General features: G+C 36.0%; 2 protein-coding genes across 4 annotated transcripts in view; one reads left to right on the top strand and one right to left on the bottom strand.

Moving 5' to 3' along the window:
* gypc (glycophorin C (Gerbich blood group)) overlaps nucleotides 1-20,072 on the bottom strand; it is a 53,017-nt gene that overhangs the window by 16,158 nt on the left and 16,787 nt on the right.
* On the top strand, nucleotides 175-11,295 carry LOC103911639 (uncharacterized). 3 transcript variants are annotated; one of them, XM_073912678.1, is made up of 11 exons: nucleotides 175-3,749; nucleotides 4,912-5,123; nucleotides 5,218-6,294; nucleotides 6,380-6,548; nucleotides 6,629-7,332; nucleotides 7,464-7,522; nucleotides 7,616-7,683; nucleotides 7,857-7,929; nucleotides 8,005-8,064; nucleotides 8,702-8,812; nucleotides 10,781-11,295. In XM_073912678.1, exons 1-5 carry the CDS (start codon nucleotides 2,194-2,196, stop codon nucleotides 6,762-6,764), a joined length of 3,150 nt encoding a protein of 1,049 aa, XP_073768779.1. In that variant the 5' UTR covers nucleotides 175-2,193; the 3' UTR covers nucleotides 6,765-7,332; nucleotides 7,464-7,522; nucleotides 7,616-7,683; nucleotides 7,857-7,929; nucleotides 8,005-8,064; nucleotides 8,702-8,812; nucleotides 10,781-11,295. The 3 variants fall into 3 exon arrangements, with proteins under 3 accessions (XP_073768779.1, XP_073768778.1, XP_073768780.1); XM_073912679.1 differs by having other exon boundaries at nucleotides 2,026-2,130; nucleotides 3,643-3,749; nucleotides 6,629-7,683; XM_073912677.1 differs by having other exon boundaries at nucleotides 6,629-7,683.

Genomic DNA, 20,072 nt, shown 5'->3' with positions numbered 1-20,072 from the left:
GAGGAAAGAGGGACACATTTCTGTTATTGAGCTGGGCAGTTTCATAAGGGAACCGATGCTGTAGGAAATGTTATTCTGCCCTACCACGACACAGCTCTGCTGACATTATCACATCCGTTGAAGACTACACAATGACAAACATTGCATATCAGCCCTGCAATACACATATCTCTCCTACACTGTAAAAAATGTCAGTGAAAACTACAGTAAAAAACTGTAAAGCAGCAACAGTAAAAGACTATTTAAACCAAAATAGTATATGACTGTATTACATACATTAAATCACCGTAATTTAAGAAAGAGTACATAACTTTAATTTTTACTCTTTTAATATGTAATAAATACAACTTTTTACAGTAAAAATATATTTTTTTGGTGAAATAAATAAAAAAATACCGTAACTTCTCAAGCAAGTAATTACCCTAAAATCAACAGTATAATTCTGTGTAAAAACACATTTTGTTGATGTGTACTATAAAATTTACAATATAAAACCTTCAAAAATTCAACAGAAACTTACTTTAAATTCTACAGTAACAAGAGGTTAAAAGAATGGTATATGTTAGTCAAATAAAAGGGATAGTTCACTCAAAAAGAAAAAAATCCAAACCCGTAAGACCTTTGTTCATTTTCAGAACACAAATTAATATATTTTGGATTTAATCGTAGTTCCTCCCATAGACAGCAAGGGTTCTTACGCCACAAATTACAATGTTAAAATCCAAAGTATTTTAATTTCTGTTCCGAAAATGATTAATGACATATTTATTTTTTTTTTTGGTCAAACCATCCACTTTGTTGAAAAACAAAAACAAAAAACAGCATATGCTGGTAAGGTATGCTGGTTTCAATGCTGGTCTTGCTGGTCTCAATGGTGGTCAGGGCCAAGATATTACATTGAAACCAGAATACGGGCATCAAAACATAGGCTACATCACCAGCATATGCTGTTTTATTTGAGTCTTTAATGTAAAATGTTATAATATTCTGTCATTTACTGTACTTTTGTGTATTGTTCATTAAATAGGCCCTATGGATCAAATCTGAGATTTAATTGCTAAAGGCAATGAAAAACAAATTCAAGATATAATTGTAAAAATACAAATATATCGACCTTTATGTAATCATTCATTCGTTCATTTTCTTTTCGGCTTAGTCCCTTATTCATCAGGGGTCACCACAGCCGAATGAACCGCCAATTTATCCAACATATGTTTTACACAGCGGATGCCCTTCCAACTGCAACCCATTACTGGGTCCATCCATACACACTCATTCACACACATACACTACTGCTTGTCTTTGGACTGTGGGGGAAACTGGAGCACCCGGAGGAAACCCACGTGAACACGGGGAGAACATGCAAACTACACACAGAAACGCCAACTGGCCCAGTCGGGGCTCGAACCAGTGACCTTCTTGCTGTGAGCACTACCCACTGCGTCACCGTGTTGCCCACTATGTAATCATGTTGTAAAAATATTAGATTTTTCATATTACTTTGTATTTAATCACAACTATATAGGTTAAAGGCTGAAATAAAAGGTTGAAATAAAAGATGCTAGAATGAGCAAAAATAAAAGATGAATTATGAAGACAATTATGAAAGTGTTTTTAATTATGAAATGTGTTTTATTATTGATTATTTATTATTAAACAGCATGTTTTAAAAATTCTGTAAAAAACATGAACACACATGCAGAGAAAAAAAAAATCACGATCTGCATGCAATGCAAGTGGTGAGTCCAATGCCTATTTTAAATTTTTTCATAGGGTAACTTGCAAATTGTGAAGTTGGGGGAAGACTTTTTGTCTGACGCAAAGTGTATTTATTTAACAATTACTTGTTAACTTGAGTATAAATTACGAACATTTATACTATTCAAAGTGCATATTTAAATGTAGTAATAGCACCACTCAGTAAACGAAGGTGAACTGTCAACGTTATTTTATATTTCAGTTGGCGAAAAATGAGCGCGCACACCGTTTAAAATGGCGGAATAGCACCGCCCAATGAGCTAAAGTGAACTGTCGACATTTTATATTTCAGCCGCCGATTTAGCGCGCCCGCTCTTCAACTTGTGATGCTTAGTGCAAACCTTTGGCACCTGCTAACTCCCTGCTAACGAGGTAAGTCTGTTTGACAACACGGTTCTACACTAAAAGTACATTTTTACAGAATCAGTATTAGCGATGTTGAGTTGCAATTTCTGTGGCAAGTCAGTCAAATCATTGAGGGCTTATGTAATACATTGCAAACTTCACCGAAATGAACCGCGTTTATTTAAGTGCTTTGCAGCCGAATGCAAACAGACTTTCTGTACATATGCATCGCTTAAGGCTCATTTTTACAGAAAACATAACGTAAATGCGCCTGTTAACGTTGCTGTCGGGACAGATGTTATGCCTATTAAATGTGCAATGGCGTTATGTGATCGACAGTGTGAAGATGCTAAATCTCTAATAGCACACTTGAAAGACCACATTGTAGAAGGACGTGTTGTGAGTTGTCCAGTAAGAGGATGCACAGATGCTTTTAAAGTTAAATCTTCCTTTACCTCCCACATGTCACGGAAACACAAACATTTCACAGAAAGCACAATTAGTGACTTGTACAGAGACTCGTCGGCTTATCAGTCATCTTCACAATCTGTAACAACCGAATTAACGTCACATGACTGTGGCCATGAATTTGAATGTGATGTAGATACATCCGACGATTTCAACGATCTTTTTCTTAAAAATATTTGTTTATTTTACTTAAAACTGCAAGGGCAGCTCTTAGTGCCTGATTCAACCACACAGAACATTGTTGAGGAGATTCAAAATATACACGAGTTGGGTCAGACATATACTTTAAGTAAACTTGCTTCACAGCTAAAGAATGAAACATCCTTAACAGAAGATGAGATCACCAAAATTTGTCAGTCTGTCAAGGAATCTGATCTGTTTTCTGCATGTCATACAGGGCCAATGAGGACTGCACACACAAGAGCTCAGTGTTTCAAAAAAAATTTCAATTATGTGGAGCCTAAGACTGTTTTGTTAGGAAGGGATGAGAACAGAAAAGATAGGTTTGCCTATTATGTGCCAGTCAAAGAGACTTTAAAATGCTTATTGCAGTCTGATATGTGGCAGGATTGTATGTCTGAGGAGCACCCCACTGACACACCCACAGATGTTTTAACTGATGTTACTGATGGCCAGATGTTCAAATCAAATGAATTTTTTGTTCAGAATCCATCAGGCCTAAAACTAGTACTGTATCAGGATGCATTTGAAGTTGTTAATCCTTTAGGCTCTGCAAAGACAAGACATAAAATATTAGCTGTTTATTTATCTGTAGCTAATTTGCCACTTCATGTAAGGTCAGACACAAACCACATGTCACTTGTTTTATTGTGCAGAGAAAAAGATTTTAAAGAATTTGGGCATGCTAAGGTGTTCTCTAATTTACTAGCAGACTTAAAGTATTTGGAGGAGAATGGAATTCCTGTTTCAGATGAAACCGTAGTAAAAGGAACGGTCTATTGCATTGCCGGCGATAATTTAGGATCCCACTGCATTGGTGGGTTCTCTGAAAATTTCAGCCGTGCAGAACATTTCTGTAGATATTGTCTAATTACTCGATCTGAATTTCAGGGTGATCCAAATCTGTGTGGACCAGCCCGGACAATTCAAAACTATAACTCAGCAATTGACCGCATCCAAGCAGAAGGAGCACAAGACGTGGAAGGAGTAAAATTCAGGTCAGAATTCAATACTTTGAAATACTTTAATGTGTGTCAGCCTGGTCTGCCACCTTGTGTGGGACACGACATATTTGAGGGTGTTTTGTCATATGATGTGGCACTGTATCTGAAATACTTCATAAAAAAAAAAAAAATGGTTCACATACTCTACATTGAACAGGCGTATTAAACAGTTCAAATACTGTGCCTCAGATGCTGCTGCTAAGCCATGTGAGGTCAACCCTCAAGCAGGTAAGCTCACTGGAAATGCAATACAGAACTGGAATTTTTTAAGACTGATGCCTCTCATAATTGGTGATCAAGTGAAAGATGCAGCAGATGATGTGTGGCAGCTGACTCTGCAGCTGAAAGACATTGTGGACATGGTATGTGCTCAGAAAATCTCTGTTCCTCAAATTGCATATCTTGAAGTCCTTATTGAAGAGTATTTAGAATCCAGAACATCTATATTCCCCGAAACTAAGCTGAGACCTAAGCATCATTACTTACGCCATTATCCAGCACTGACTCTGAAATTTGGCCCCTTGATTAGATTGTGGACAATGCGTTTCGAAAGCAAGCATAGCTATTTCAAAAGATGTGCAAGAAATTTGAGGAATTTCAAAAACCTTGGTCTCACTTTGTCTAACAGACATCAGATGTTGCAGGCTTATTTATCAGCAGGCTCCAATAGACAGGCTGTTTTGCAAATTAAAGGTGGTTCTCCATTCTACTCAACACTGTACAGTAAAGGCATTCAGGATGCAGTCAGACAATATGGTTTCACTGATACCAACACAGCTGTCACAGTAGAAATGGTTTATAAAGGAACAGCCTACAAGAAAGGACAGTTCCTTGTCACAGGGTATACTGACTTGGTGGAATTTGGTGAACTTGTGCTCATTTTGGTAAAAAACAACACCGTTTATCTTTTGGTGTCAATGTACACAGCAGAATTCCTTCCTCAGTACCATGTGTACTCAGTGAGGAAAGACAATGAAATGATCCAGTGTTTTAACATCTGTGACATGATTGATTTCTATCCATTGGCTGCTTACATGAAAGATGGACAACGACTGGTTCCATTGAAACACAGTGTTTTGTCACACTAATTATGTCTTGTGCTGTCAAAATTGAAAGTTTTTTTTTTCTTTTTGTCTTTTTACATTTTTTTACTCAGAATGGATGACGTAGAGCCAAGCAACATAAGCAGTGCCATTACTAATGTGTTACCAGACCTACCAACCTCAAATCTAAATATTGTATTGGAGACATTACAATCTTTAGGTGTGGGAGCCACTGAAGATTTACAGTATATTAAGGAAGCTGATCTGCTCACAGTACTGAGACCAGTTCAAGCTAGAAAACTGTTGGCTGCATGGAAACAATCCAGTAAGTACATTATGCAGAAAGTTACATTTACTTGTAAGTTAAGATAAAAAAACAAATTTCATTCTGTACATTTAAATTTCAATTTATTTTACAGCAGAGACAACTGAATTCCATAGTCAGTCAACATTGACCTCTCAAGTGTCCTCAGCGTGCTCCTCAGTCTCACTGTCTTCCTCACCCTCACCCTCACCATCACCCAGACACATGATTGCTACTGCAGATTGGGTCGACAGCTTCCAGATTCCATGGGAGAAGCTCCCAGAAGCCTTAATGCAGAGTTTGGAGAGAGGGAAAAGGCCAAGCTCAAAGTTACGCAGAGAAATGATCCGAATTGTAGTTGCTGAAATGATGCATGCCTCTTCTTCTCCTGGTAAACAATCCTCCACAGAGGTTGCGAAGAAAATGGTAGCAAAGTATCCACTGTCACTGCAAGATGTTATAGAAGGTGATGTGGTAGGAACAGGATATCACTCACTCGTCAAGCAGCTGCAAGCACGAATTGAAAATGTAAAGCGGTCTTCAGTACCAAGAATATTAAAGCGCAGACGGGGGTCAGATGAATTTGACCCAGATGAAATCACAGCTGAACAGAGGGCAGCTGTTCAGGACACATATGGCTGCATAAAGTGGGAAATGAAGTTTATGCCAGTGAGTGAGACACTGGAAAGCCAAGAAGAGAAAAAAGAGAAAATGAAAGTGATATTTGAACAGGCAACCTTCAACACAGAGGAGGTAAAACATCTCATGAAGTGCACATACTTCTCCCAGCGTAAATCAGTGAACAGTGGAACCGATCTGCAATTCCTCATGCAAGAGTGGCCTTTCTTATTCAAGGAAGTTGGCATGGCAGTTCACTTTCATGAATTAACTGGTGTTTCCCTGAAAGAGACTTTCCTCAGTAATGTTGAAAAAAAAGGAAAACGTGTTTTAGATTTCATGAGAAGTGTTTGTGCAGAAAAAAGCAAACATGTTTTGCAAGCGGCCACAAAGCTGAAAATTCTGAGAGGACAGCTGGAGGGCTGCTCAGAAGATGTAAAAGATCTGGTGCTCCTCATCCTCTCCTACTTTAATGAAAAAGAGGAGGACTTGTTCTTCTATGTGGAAGAAACTTGTATGGCAAAAGAAGTACAAGTGGAAGGCTTACCTGTGACTCCATGCATCATTGTATGCGGTAAGTTGATCTGTTTTTTTGAAGGAGTCAGAGCTCATGTGTAATACATGTGTAATAGTTATTTTCTAACTATGTTTTCTTGCAGGAACATCATGTTATGCTGCAAAGCATTTCATGCTGAGTGTTGACCAGAAAATTGTCAACGAATACATCTCCACCTTCATCTCGGCTGTTTGCATGATGTTTGCAACCTACTACTGCCTCAACATTCACTATCCTGTGGGTCTGGGCTCCACACTTGAGTTTATTCAGAGGTAAATAATTTTATTTATTTATTTATTTTAAACAAATCACTTAATCTAGTGGTTAATTTTGAATTCTTGCATTCATAAAGGTGTTTCTTCAACATCAATCCTGAGAAGGGCACAAAAGTGGAAACTAAGAAAAACAAGAAACAGCTAACAGTGAATCCAAGAGTCCTCACACTCATTGCAGATCTCTCAGATCATGAGTGGAGAGAGGCATGTTAAATATGGACTTTCAGTTCACATCATTTGAAGTGTTAACACAACACGTATACACCACTAATTGAGTTTTCAGTTTACCTTATCTGTTAACCACCAACAAAGAAAGTACGCTTTTAGTATTTGGGTTAATGATAATGTTTTATTGAGCATTGTTTTTGTTTAATTGGTAAACTGGCTTATTCCAGATTTTGTTAAAAGTACAATGTAACAGACATTTTTGTTAAAGGCTGCATTTGTTCCATTTTTTTTCTAGTTTTCATTGAGGGAAAGAGCAAATTTATATACTAAATTTATTTTTCTAAAGATGTTACAAAACAAATTCATTATACTCCCTGCACATAGTGTTATATGCTTATGATTTTGGCATTTATAATTATTATTAATTTATTTTTTTTGTTTCAAAATATTCTGGTACTAGCAAGGAGTTCAGAGTGTTTGGCTGATTACATGCGGAGTTTAATAAACCTTTTGGAAAATGCTTTCCAGACACCTTTTTTTCAGTGATTATTGTGACACTTCAGATTAAGTTAATGACTGGTGGGATTGCTAAAATCTAAGAATCTACGTAAAAGTAAGTAAACTAAACACTTGAGAATATTTATGTAATTATTTTTACACAAAACAGCATGTGTAAACACATTCTATAAGCTAAATATTGCATATTGTGTAAAATTAAAGCTTTTATCTTCTAACACATTTCAGGCACTGCATTCAACCTTCACTAGATGATGACTTCAAGGAAACACATTTCTGGACAAAAAGTGTTAATTAATACTTTTTTTTTAATAATGTTTATTTTTTTAAAAATTTCACTTTTAATGAGACATTTTTGTTGTATCCACTTTATTGAACAGCAACACTAAAGTTCATCAGGAAACAATGGAAAGAGATCAGGATTGCAACTTTGGTTGCTGCAATAACGGTATGTGTTGTGTTGAACTTGTTGAGCGGCTTGTGAAGCACAGCTGTTGTTTTTCCCTAAATGTAGCCATTTATTTAGTACATGTAGTGTGCATACTGCTTTTAAAAGAGTGAAAGATATGCTTGAAACATTTTTGTCTTATTTAGGACAATATATTTTCTTATGTCTGCCAGAGTTTGAACACAAGGACTCTCTTTTCCTGACAAGTCTCTATTTGGATAAGAGTCCTTTCAAGTATAAATTTGGGTAAGTTTTGTTGATTATTAAACATCAATTTAAAAGTACTAATTACCTATTTAACTCTTGCTTTACCTTACACAGATGAGCAATTCGGTGCTTCCAACTTTGCAGAAACGGGGTGTGGCCAGGCTCTAAGCTTCAGTGAGTACATATAAATTATAAGCTTTTAAATTAACTGCCATGCATCAATTTGTCAGATCATACATGCTACTGTTTGGTCAGTTGCTCAACTAACCTTACTCGGTTGGTATCACAAAATTGTAGAACTAAAATTACCTTTCATTAAAAGAGTATTTTATTACAACCCAAACGTGTTTCCAATCTTTCCTTGTATAGCAGTGGATTGTCCTAATTTACAATCTCAAAACAGATTTTTATGCTTGATCTCAACTGAAGTGTAATTTTATTTTAGTTTATATTTAACTTAATTTTATGCTAGCTTTTAAAAAATAATAAAAAATTATATTGCTAAAGTTGTCTTGCACATTTACAGAACAATATTACCACACATTCATCACATTGTCATCTTAGTAAAGTTTGTGTTTAAAAAAAAAAAAAGAGTAAAGAAAATCTCAGCTAAATTGTATTATATTTATGTACATTGTTTACATTATTATTATTATTCTTTTGAGTTGGAAATAACACAAACTGCTCAATATTTCGAAACTGCAGCAATATTTACTGTAGCTATTGTGTAAATGCTAAAATTAGTTATATTTATTTAATAACTATTAATGTTAGAATTGTTCCTTTTTTGTTTCTTTTCCCCTGTTCACAGAGAGGACCTTCTAAAAGTTCCGGTTTTCTGAACATTGTATCCTGTGTGTAAGAGACCTCTCTTCAGTCAAGTCTGGACCCAGTCAGACGCCAGTCTTAAGGATAATTGATGGTAAGCAGTGTTATAGTATGGTGTAACAAATGCTAGGTAGACTCAAGCAGTCGTGGGTGATAAAAATTGTTATTTCATCATTTCATTTTTGTAATTAAAAAAAGATACACAGTATAAATACACAAATTAAATAAATGGTGCATTTATGTTTTAGCTACAGTAGGTGTATTTATATAGAGGAGCAGGAGTGCTGGTCAGAAATAAAATGAAGAAGCAAATTATCAATTTAATAATTGAAGCATAAAAATTTACATAAATTACCATTTAAATGGACAAATAAATAGACAATTGTAAAACTATTTATTTAATTCATGTTTTAAAATGTGAATTAATCAAAGCGTAAAAAGTATATTTATTCATTCATTTTCTTTTTAACTTAGTCCCTATATTAATCCCTTTATTGTGGGTCGCCACAGCGGAATGAACCGCCAACTTATCCAGCATATGTTTTACGCAGCGGATGCCCTTCCAGCTGCAACCCGTCACTGGGAAACACCCATACACACTCATACACTACGGACAATTTAGCTTACCCAATTCACCTATACCGCATGTGTTTGGACTGTGGGGGAAACCGGAGCACCCGGAGGAAACCCATGCGAACGTAGGGAGAACATGCAAACTCCACACAGAAATGCCAACTGACCCAGCCGGGACTCAAACCAGCGACTTTCTTGCAGTGAGGCGATCGTGCTACCCACTGCGCTACCATGTCGCCCTAAAAAGTATATTAATAAATACTTTTACTTTGCCACATGATTTCCTCGAGTTAATCGATTTTTTTGTCTATTAACATCATTTTACAACTTTAGATTATAGTGTTTACCATCAAATTTTATATCAATAAACAACAATAGTTGACAACAGAACAGCATTAACAATACCTGCAACACTGTGATTATAATAATATATTAGCATAATGCATTAAAGGAATGGTTCATCTAAAAAAGAAAATTCTGTTATTATGTTCATGTAGTTCTAAAAACGAAAGACCTTTGTTCATCTTTTAAACACACTAAAATATATTTTATATTTAGTCCAAGAACTTTCTTATCCTCCCTTAATAAGTACATGTAATCAGTAGTTAAATAAAAATGTTATGATGATGTAACTGGTGTTATGATATACACTGGGTAATGCTCCCAGTGTACCATGTTATACATCAGAAGTGTTGTTGAAAATGTTTCCCAAAAGTATTATCATTGCTTCACACAAGGAGCATTGCTATCTGTGGGAGGATCAGAAAGAGCTCTTAGATTAAATAAAAATAATAATAATTTGTGTTCTGAACATGGACAGAAGTCTTAAGGTTTTAGAACAACATGAAGGTGAGTAATTATTGACAAAATTTTCATTGTTTGTTCAACTGTCCCTTTAATTATGACCACACACTAAAAATAATGGTTTGGGATAAAAGATAAAGTAAAAGACTCTTTATAGCAGACAATGATGTTTGTATACTCTTTTGAAAAATGTACTGTCAACACAGATCTTTAATTGCAGTTTAAAGCAAAAATGGCACACAATGTAAATATTTTATCAACTTTATATTTAAACTAGTTTTTCTACAAATATATATTTTTAAAAACAATTATTTTATTATAGTTATAGCAATTACTCAACCTAGAAAACTTTATTGTATTTTTTTGTAAGAATGACTAGGATTGTATCTGATGACTCCTATCTGATGATTTAGTACAAATTGTGTGAATTGTTGAATTTAGGCTCCAAGCTGACAGAGTGAAGCAAATACTTATGATAGCTCAGTGCTGAGATGTGTCTATTTCAATCTTTTGCCCTAATATTGATTATTAATTATTGTATTTATTATTAAAGTGGCCTACAAAATTCTATGGTGTTGCTTGTGTGCAGTTCATTGGTAATCAATTAAAGAAAAGAAGACTGAGTTTATTTCAGTTCAAGCATATTTCTCTTGAACTAACTTGTCTTTGTGTCTGTTTTCTGCAGAGAGATCATGCCAGTCCATATTGAAATAGTGACTACATGCAAGACTTCAAGCAGTACTACATTTCAAGTTTGGAACATACACAGTCCTGTGTCTTCCGTCAAGTGTGGGCTCAATACTATTGTTCAACCAGAGCAAGCAGCCCTGATGGATGTACAGTATATGTCTTCATTGATTATCCTTACTTTTATATATGGACACATTTTATTTCCAACATCAACACGCCTTTGTGAGTACACTGGTCAAGTTATTGGATCAGCTCAAACTGTTTTAACACAGTCCCTGTATGTAGTTTCATTAAAATCTAATAATTATAGTTTGTGCCTTCAGTTGCTATAGACTGTATTTACTAGTTCATTTTGCAATTCAAAAACCTGATTGATTGTTGTAAAATCTGTGGCAAACAACTGTAATGTCTTTTGTGTTTTACCGTGTTTTTTACGGTAAAGTTCTGGCAACCACAGCTGCCGGTAATTTTCTGTAAAACTGAACTTTACAATAAAATACTATTATATTTAATACAGTTGTTTTATGTTTATTACGGAAATAGAATGTAGTTAGTTTTACAGTATATTTATTATACACAGTAGTTTACTGTAAAGGAATTTACACTTACGACTGCTATTTTTAAAGTAATTTACTGTAAACATGTTTACAATACATTTGTTTTATTTAACAGAAATTTACTGTAAACATACAGCAGTTTTCAACTGTAAAATTTACAGATCATCAAAAAGTATTCTGTAAAGCATTGCACGTTGCAACCTTATATTTTACGGTGAACTTCTGGCAACCACAGCTGCCGGTATTTTACCGTATATTTCACCCGTTATTTTTTACAGTGTATCCAAGCTATCCATTTAAGATCTTAGAGTTTCCATTAATGATCTAATGAGTGAAATAAGCTTTGTTGTTGGAGTATAGGTCAAGTTAAAAAGTGTGTCTAGCGTTGATGTGCCATCAGTAACACTGTTGTTAAATGCTGTATTATTTTTTTACTACAGGGCTGTTGAATAATTGATTCTTACTAGCTGATAAACATTCTTTCTAAGGTGAGTAATTATATTCAGATAAACATGCAGCTAAATATGTTCCAGCCAGATCTTGACTGCTATACAGTTTCATGCTACTAGTCAAAATGATTTATTGAACTGTGTAAGATATATGTAAGAAATTAACTCCACACAGGAATGGTGTGAGGTTCAAAAATCAATTCAGACAATTGTATTGATCTGAATAATGACTTTATTTGTGGTACATCCACTCTACGTTGAAAACTGACTTCAGTCTATTGAATTCAATGACCATCAGATATTTCTTACATAATGATCCAAAACACTCAAGCAAACTTTATAGCATTATGTTTTATTTATTTTAAAATAATGTTTTCAGGGTTTTCACCTTTAATGTACAGGACAGTGGATATTATAGGGAAGTGAGGGAAGCAAAGAGAGGGGAAGAATCAGCAAAGGACCTCAAGCCAGGGTGGTACCATATAGAGTTTTACACTGTATCAACACTGGTTGTGCCTATTGAAAGCACACATTGATGTAAGTTAATGTTTGAACAGTGTGTAAGTAGGCAAGTAAAGGAGCATCCCTTTTTGGGGGACAATTTTTTAATCTCTCTTGAAATTGTCCCACACTTTGGATTTTTTCCCTGACATAAATACCACATGAACCAGCTGTGTTAATGATCTGTTTGTCTGTACTTTTAAACATCAGCTGAACATTTGATTGATTAAGGAAACTTGTCAACTCCTTTTCAACTGTGACACGTGATGAAGAATTTTCCTATAGAAACTGCTGGCTTACACTTTTACTACTACTCACTAGCCAAGACGAGCTCATTTGAATTCATATTTTGTAAAATTGCTAAGCAGTTTCTAGGTAAAATGAAGGCTACAGGGCAGTATGATGCCAAAAACATGTTGTACTATGTATGTTGTACTTGTGATGCAGAACATCCAGGTATAACACTTTACCGCGCGCATTAGGATAAATCTGTAAAAAAAATTTTTTGACTGTTTTTCTTTTCTTAAAATGGCTTAGCTTGAAGTGCTATGAATAATTTTGAAAAAAAAAATCTTTTTTTAAAGGTACTTTATGATATGTTTGCTTATGGCAACAACGGCCAACAGTGGATCTAACTTAAAACTTACCTTATAATTAATAATTTTTTTGTTTGAAATGATTTATTTGTTGTTGCAGCATTATGAGCTTTAACATGGAAATTATAAATAACACCTTACACACCACAACTCATATTCCAACAGCTTTCATTTATTGCATTCTTTTTAGCTGAATATTATTGAAAACAATCATAATATTGTATTATCATATATACAACATACAGTAAATATAAATACATTCTCCAGTAAATGTTATAATAAATAAATATACACTTTATATACACTTTACTACACCTGTCTTATCTGCATCTGAGCTAACTTACCTGACCTTTCTCAATCAAATGTTCAGTCTGCATTATTCTCATGGTCTCTAAAACCCATCTCATCCTCATTTTCATCTGCAGGAAGAGTCAGTTCTGTCTTTTTCTTGTTTCATTTACAATAGAACATGGTGGTGCTCGCTACTACACTGTTCTCTGTATTGATATCTATTCAAAAGTAGTTTTGCCATTAAAACTAGATTTTATCCATAATGAAAATGTCATTAACACATGACTAATCAACATTATATTACTAGCATTCATGTTGTTATTGTTACAACTTAAAGGTTCACAGCTGACCTTGCAAGCTAGCTAATTTATTGCAATAATGCACATTCCACTATTGCACAGTGTTGCCATTTGGTAACACACACATTTGATCGATTTACAAAAAACTAATTTGCTAAAAAAAAAAATTGAGTTATGAATATGTCATCATAACTTACTGGAGGTGATGTTTCAGATTTTTTTGTGGATCTAACCTAATTTGATCCTTTGTTTTTATTGACATTTACATTTGCATTTAGCAGCTACTCACAATAAACACCAGTCTGTCAGAAATTGCGCTACAGAAAAACCAAAGTACATCATTGACTACTCTAAGGACTTCTCTTTCCAACAACAACAAAAAAAAAATATGTTGGTCTTAAAGAAACAGTGGCAGGGAAACGAACATAAGTATCATGTTGCCATATGGTTACGTCGTGCAGTAGAGGGTTAAGTACAGTGAAGCATGGCTCTATAAAAGAGATTAATCAATGTAAAATCAAGGTAAAACTAAATGGTCACAATGCACTTCACTCTTACATTTCCTTTACAAATATTCTCTTTTTTGTTTTAAATACTTAAAGGGCACCTATGATGAAAATCATCTTTTGTAAGCTGCAAAAACAGTGTTATGTGTGTGCGTGCATGAACATTGTAACGACATTGTGTGTGACTCGTTGTGCCAGAAAGGCTTGAATTAACTCCACAACAAATACATCAAATAATCATTGGGAAAGATAATGTAGTGTTTCTAACAAAAGTTAAGTGAGATCTGCTTCTTTCATGTCTGCCACTGTGCTATTTATCTGATGCAGCTGATTGAGACACACTCTGACAGGCATGTGGGAGCAGTGGGTAGGGAGAACTAGCATTAAAAGGGTGGTCCACTACGACATCATATTTTGAACTTTAGTTGATGTGTAATGCAGCTGTGTGAATATAAACAGCATCTCTGAATGTGAAAAGTTCTAAGTTCAATGCAAAGGGAGACCTTTGTTTTTAGAGTTAGCTTAGCAAAGTCTACAATGAACAAATTTTGGGGACTACAAAAACGAGATCACAATGGTTTGTTTATCGCGCACACACACTGCGCAGCTAAGGGCCGTGGCCAGAGGTGCTGTAAAAATATAGCGCACATGCACTTGTTACAGAAAGTTTACACATTCACACACACACACACACACACACACACACACACACACACACACACACACACACACACACACACACACACACACACACACACACACACAATGGCAAACTCTCTTAAAGAGGCCGCACCCCATTTTTACTCGTTACAGACACTTGTCAGATTTTATTTTAGAGAGCGGCAGAAGGTTGAGTGTTTACACAACAGAAAAGTGCATGCTTGTATGGGCGTGACAGCGAGCCGATCCATGAATCACAGCACATTATGACAATGACCAGAGTTGAGGGTGGGCCTTTCATAGGAACTAGGAAATATATCAGCGGTTTTATGTTAGCTGAGTAGCTGTATATAATCAAAGTGAGATTTATGAAAAATAACATGGTTTCCTTAAAGTAAAACATAAGCACACATTGCTTTGCATTTTATAAACATAACCAAGCATTAAAATTACATTCTGGACCCCTTTAAAGGCAAAGGCAACAAAAACAGCTACATTGTGTTCAGAGCAGAAAATTCCAATATTCTGAAAGGTATAATAAATATTCTGATGGGTGTTTTGAGCTGAAACTTTACAGACACATTCTGGAGACACAAAAGACTTATCTTAAATCTTGAAAAAGGGGTAAAATAGGTGCCATTTCAATCATTCATCTGTCTTAGAAGTTTGTGTGAAATATTGTTTTTATGAGGAGCATTCATGCACAATTTCTGCCTTCAGGCAACAAGTCAGCTTCAAGCTTTCAGACACATGCAGCCATAGCTATGTTTCCTGAAATCTTATGTTTATCATTATTGTCATCCTTGCTGTTACTAGCATTAGTATAGTTTGGTGTAAGCAGTGCTGCTTAATAATTTTTGTGCACGTTATAGGGATGTTTTTAATTAATTTTTTTTTTTTGATAAATGTAAAGTTAAAAAACAACAGCATGGGCTCCAACTATGAAAGAATGCTGAACTGAAAGTGGATCTGCCCCAACAGCTGTTCAAGTAAAAAAACCAGCAGCTCGCTCTTCTACATCATCACATCGCCTCACATCTCTCTTTTTACTTCTGCAACACCCTCACTTCCTATTCAGCTTTAAAACACACAGTCTTGAAGTGGCCATCATCAGTCATTTGTGTATTGTGCGTTGGCAGCTATAGATTTGAAATGGCAGTTTTCCAGTTCTGTATGCATGTCTGTATTTTAACTCGGGTCATTACAGATCCCTTGGCTTTGTCAGCATCTCAAATCTCTTGACTCTTTAAACTCTTAGCTGGTGTGAATCGCCCTTGAGAAAGAGCAAATCCAACATATTCCTTTCAGCAGCGACACAATGAATCTGAATGGCCTCTGCTGCATAGATGGCTTCATTCATCAACTGGAGACATCTCACAATGCCATGTGCCATAATCAAAGCAGCATAATTATTATTATGATATTCATTTCTATAGACAGCACTTGCCCTTGAGAAGGTCAGTCTATCATCTTTGCACCAGGACATCTAATCTTTGTGAGTGGCGAAAGTGTGAGAAATAGATTGAGAATCGCAAAAAATATGTAAGAGAAGGAAATTGCTAACGACCCTCAGGTCACTCGGCCACAGATACAGTTATTCAGTGGCCCAGAAATCAGATTGTGGTGCTGAGGGCGAGGAAAAATCAAATTGAGAAAGAGGACTGGAGGCGACAGAGTGCACATCTATGAAGATAAGAGGAATGTGGAAATATCCACAGGGACCCAAACCAAAAGTGTAAAGAAAGGGTTTTAAAGTTTTCAGACTTTCCATTGCAAGTTTATAAGTACAGACATGCTATTACCATCTTCATCCGCCTGTCCGTCAGGTAAAGGATTAGCCCTGTTTCACACCGCCAGCATTATAGCAGAGCATATGTGAGGCAGAAGAAGCACCTAATCTTACACTACTACTTTTTCTAATATTTTGATGATCTTTCCTTTTACATTACTTGGTAAATGACCCTCGTCTACGCTTCATGTCTACAGTTCACCCAAAAATCAAAGTTCTGTCATCATTTACTAACTCTTGACTTGTTTAAAACCAGTGCTGTGCAGTCCAGTCCAGCACTCGTTTTCTTCAAGATAACTTCATTGGTTGTCTTTAAACATGTGTAACCCTCCTTTGACACCTCTAGAGGTTTAATAGCGCCCAGGAACCTGGTATCTCAGTTCTTTGATGGCAAAATATACTGAATTTTCAAGTATGGTTGTTATTGATGCAGTAACACAAAAACTCTCAAATAGAATAAAGCGGTGCCTCCAAAATGTACCCTTATACGGAAAAGTATAAGCAAATTCCAGTAAATCTGTTTTAGATTAATAAAAAAATATTTATTAAAAGCTATAGGATGTAAATAAACAATATTAGAAGAAAACTCAATTGTTTTATGTAAAACAAACAAAAATGCAATAGAAAAAAAATAGTAGTGTTAAAATAATTAAACCCGTTACCAAAATTAAATAGTCTCTCTTTTTGCCTTAATATCCAAGAGAGCCTTAAACCGTGCAATAAAATAACCCTTACAGGTTTTACTTTACAATTAACACACTTTTCCCTAGACCACTGGGGTGCAAAAAATGATTTAACACAAATATAGGAACAATAAGACCTAAAGTCTTCCAACAATCACACAAAACACATTTCCCTGAATCAAACTGTCATACGGTTCTTTTGACGGATTCAGAGCGATTCAAGTGATTCAAATGAACCGATTCAAATGGAAGTTCAAACAAATAGACTCAAACAGTCGCAGTTTTATCACTCAAAAAGTATATATGTCAGTCTTATGTGTGTGTGTGTTATTAGTTGGGGCCCAGTATCGTTGGTGCACATGTGAAGCAATCGTTTTCCGAGGAAAAAAAGGCAGTCACGTTACTCGCGAATCTTCATGCAGCGATCATCGAAAAGTCCCCATGGCAGAAACCATCCGTGCCTTGATGAAACTTTCAGTTGATATTAGCAGCTGAAGATGATCGAAACATCAGACGAAAGAAAAGTAAAAGTCACCTGGAAATGCGTTGGAGCAGAACGGCGCTAAATCACCAGCCGTCACTCAAAAGTTTCCCGGTCCACCACGAATGTAGCCTAATGTAGACGTCCGTCTTCTGTAACGTTATAACATTAAGATTTGGTCCACAACAGAAACAGAGAACAAAGCAGTCCCGCTAGCCTCGCTAAGCGATGATCAACGTGTTATATTCTGTTTTTAGCAACTTTTCCCGTGAGAAAACAGGCCAGAGCACCTCCGTTGTCTTCTCCTCTCTGTCTCTCCTGCTCTGTTCTCATTGGCCAACATAACCCATCAATCAACTTTGAAACACACACTCATTGGCTTAAGCTATTAGTACAAAATAGAATAAAAATATATTTTCACCAAAATACAGAAAACAAACAATATCAAACTGTTTACATTATTAATGTTGCAAAAGAAATGTTTGAAAATAAATACAAACCAATTCTGTCTTAATATACAGTTTATAATACTGACGTATTTACACATATTATAGAGCTGGTTACACCCTCCCTTCACTAAAATAATAGCATGTCCCCATGCTAATCACATTGGGTGTAGATTTTCCTAAATCTTAGAAACTACCCATGACAATGGTTTCACTTTCTTTGAGCACTCCTTACATAAGGCATGTGGATTACACCACCACATTTGACAAGTACTATTCACATTAGAAATACACCTCGCCAAATTTGGAAATCACTGCAGTTTCTTTACTGGGCTTTCCCAACTGTGGATAAGTAAACCGGGCAGGAGGTTTCCTTTCTCTTTCTGACCTTCTCAACTGAGCATCAGATACAGGGTCTGAGTCACTTTCAGGAACACAGTCAACTGACACACTAATTTGGGTATTACTGCCCTGGGCATCATTCCTTTCCACAGGTACAGTTCTTACAACTTCCTGATCAACAAGCGCATGGATATTACCATCACCAAAGGTAATTACCTTATCCTCAACTGGTTCAGGTAAAAATTTCCTTCACAACAGTAGAATTTTGAACCTCAGACTTACTTATCTCACTAGGTATAGAATCATGAATTAAATACAGCCCATAACCATATTCGGACTCTGAATCAGTTGAAAAAACATCTTGTGCTACACTCAGAGGAGGTTCAGTTACATGTGCTTTCATGTTTCTTTCTCTCAAACGTTTCCTTGAATCTTTGGTATTTTTCTTTTGAAGTTCGTCATTACCCGGACGAACTTGAAACCTCAGGGGCAGAATATGGTTACGGTGTAAGACTTTACTTTGACCCTCACCACTTTCAGGAACCAACTGATACACGGGTAAGTTTCCCTACTACATAGGTGACAGAACTCCAATGGTCAGCAAGTTTCTGTTTTCCTTTCAAACCAAGGTTTCGGATTAAAACCCTATCACCAGGTTTTAATTCGCAAGGATGAACCTTTTCATCGTATCGCCGTTTTTTTTTACTTTGGTTCACTTTGCCAGCAGAGGCAGCTGCTAACTCGCAAGCAGTTGTCAAACCTTTTCTCATATTTTCAACATATTTGGAATGAGATACATTACAGCCTTTCTCGTTTGATGTCCCAAAACAGACATCCACAGGCAACTTGGGTTCTCTTCCAAACATAAGAAAATATGGGGAATATCCAGTCGATTCGTTATTAGTGGAATTGTATGCATGCAAAAGCTGTGGAATATACTGACTCCATTTAGACTTCTGACTTGGATTCAAGGTACCTAACATATTCAACAGAGTCCGTTTAAATCGTTCTGGTCGGGGATCCCCTTGAGGATGGTATGGGGATGTTCGAGATTTCTTTAAACCCAACACATTTAACATTTCTTTTATCAATTTGCTTTCAAAATCTCTACCTTGATCCGAATGAATTCTGTTAGGTAAACCGTAAAGAACAAAGAACTTCTCACATAAAGTCTTAGCCACAGTCAAAGCTTTTTGGTCTTTAGTGGTGTATGCCTGCGCGTATCGGGTAAAATGGTCAGTAACCACAAGTACATTACATACATTGCGACTGTCAGGCTCGATTGTCAAAAAGTCAATACATAATAAGTCTAAAGGATTAGAGCTTTGCATGTGTGACATGAGAGCAGTCTTTTTCGGCAAGGTCTTTCGTACTATACAACGTTCACAAGTCTTGCAGTGTTTTTCCACCTCACCCTTCATACCTGGCCAAAAAAATCTGTCTCTAATGAGAGCATAGGTTTAGGTCGAACCCAAAATGTCAACTCTCATCATGAAGAGATGACAACACTGAATTCCGAACAGAAGTAGGGAGTACGAGTTGTCGTTTCACTCTATTGTCTGACAAAGAAATCACTCTATACAGCACCCCGTTTTCCACCACTAGATTTTCCCATTCCTTTTTCCAAACTTTCAGCTCAGAATTGTCCAAATCTACACTACTGGGTAGTTGCGTCTGGCTAACCGCT

Source organism: Danio rerio, chromosome 9, assembly GCF_049306965.1.
Source record: "Danio rerio strain Tuebingen ecotype United States chromosome 9, GRCz12tu, whole genome shotgun sequence".
Classification (NCBI taxonomy): Eukaryota; Metazoa; Chordata; class Actinopteri; order Cypriniformes; family Danionidae; genus Danio; species Danio rerio.
This window is presented reverse-complemented; position numbering and strand designations above follow the sequence as displayed.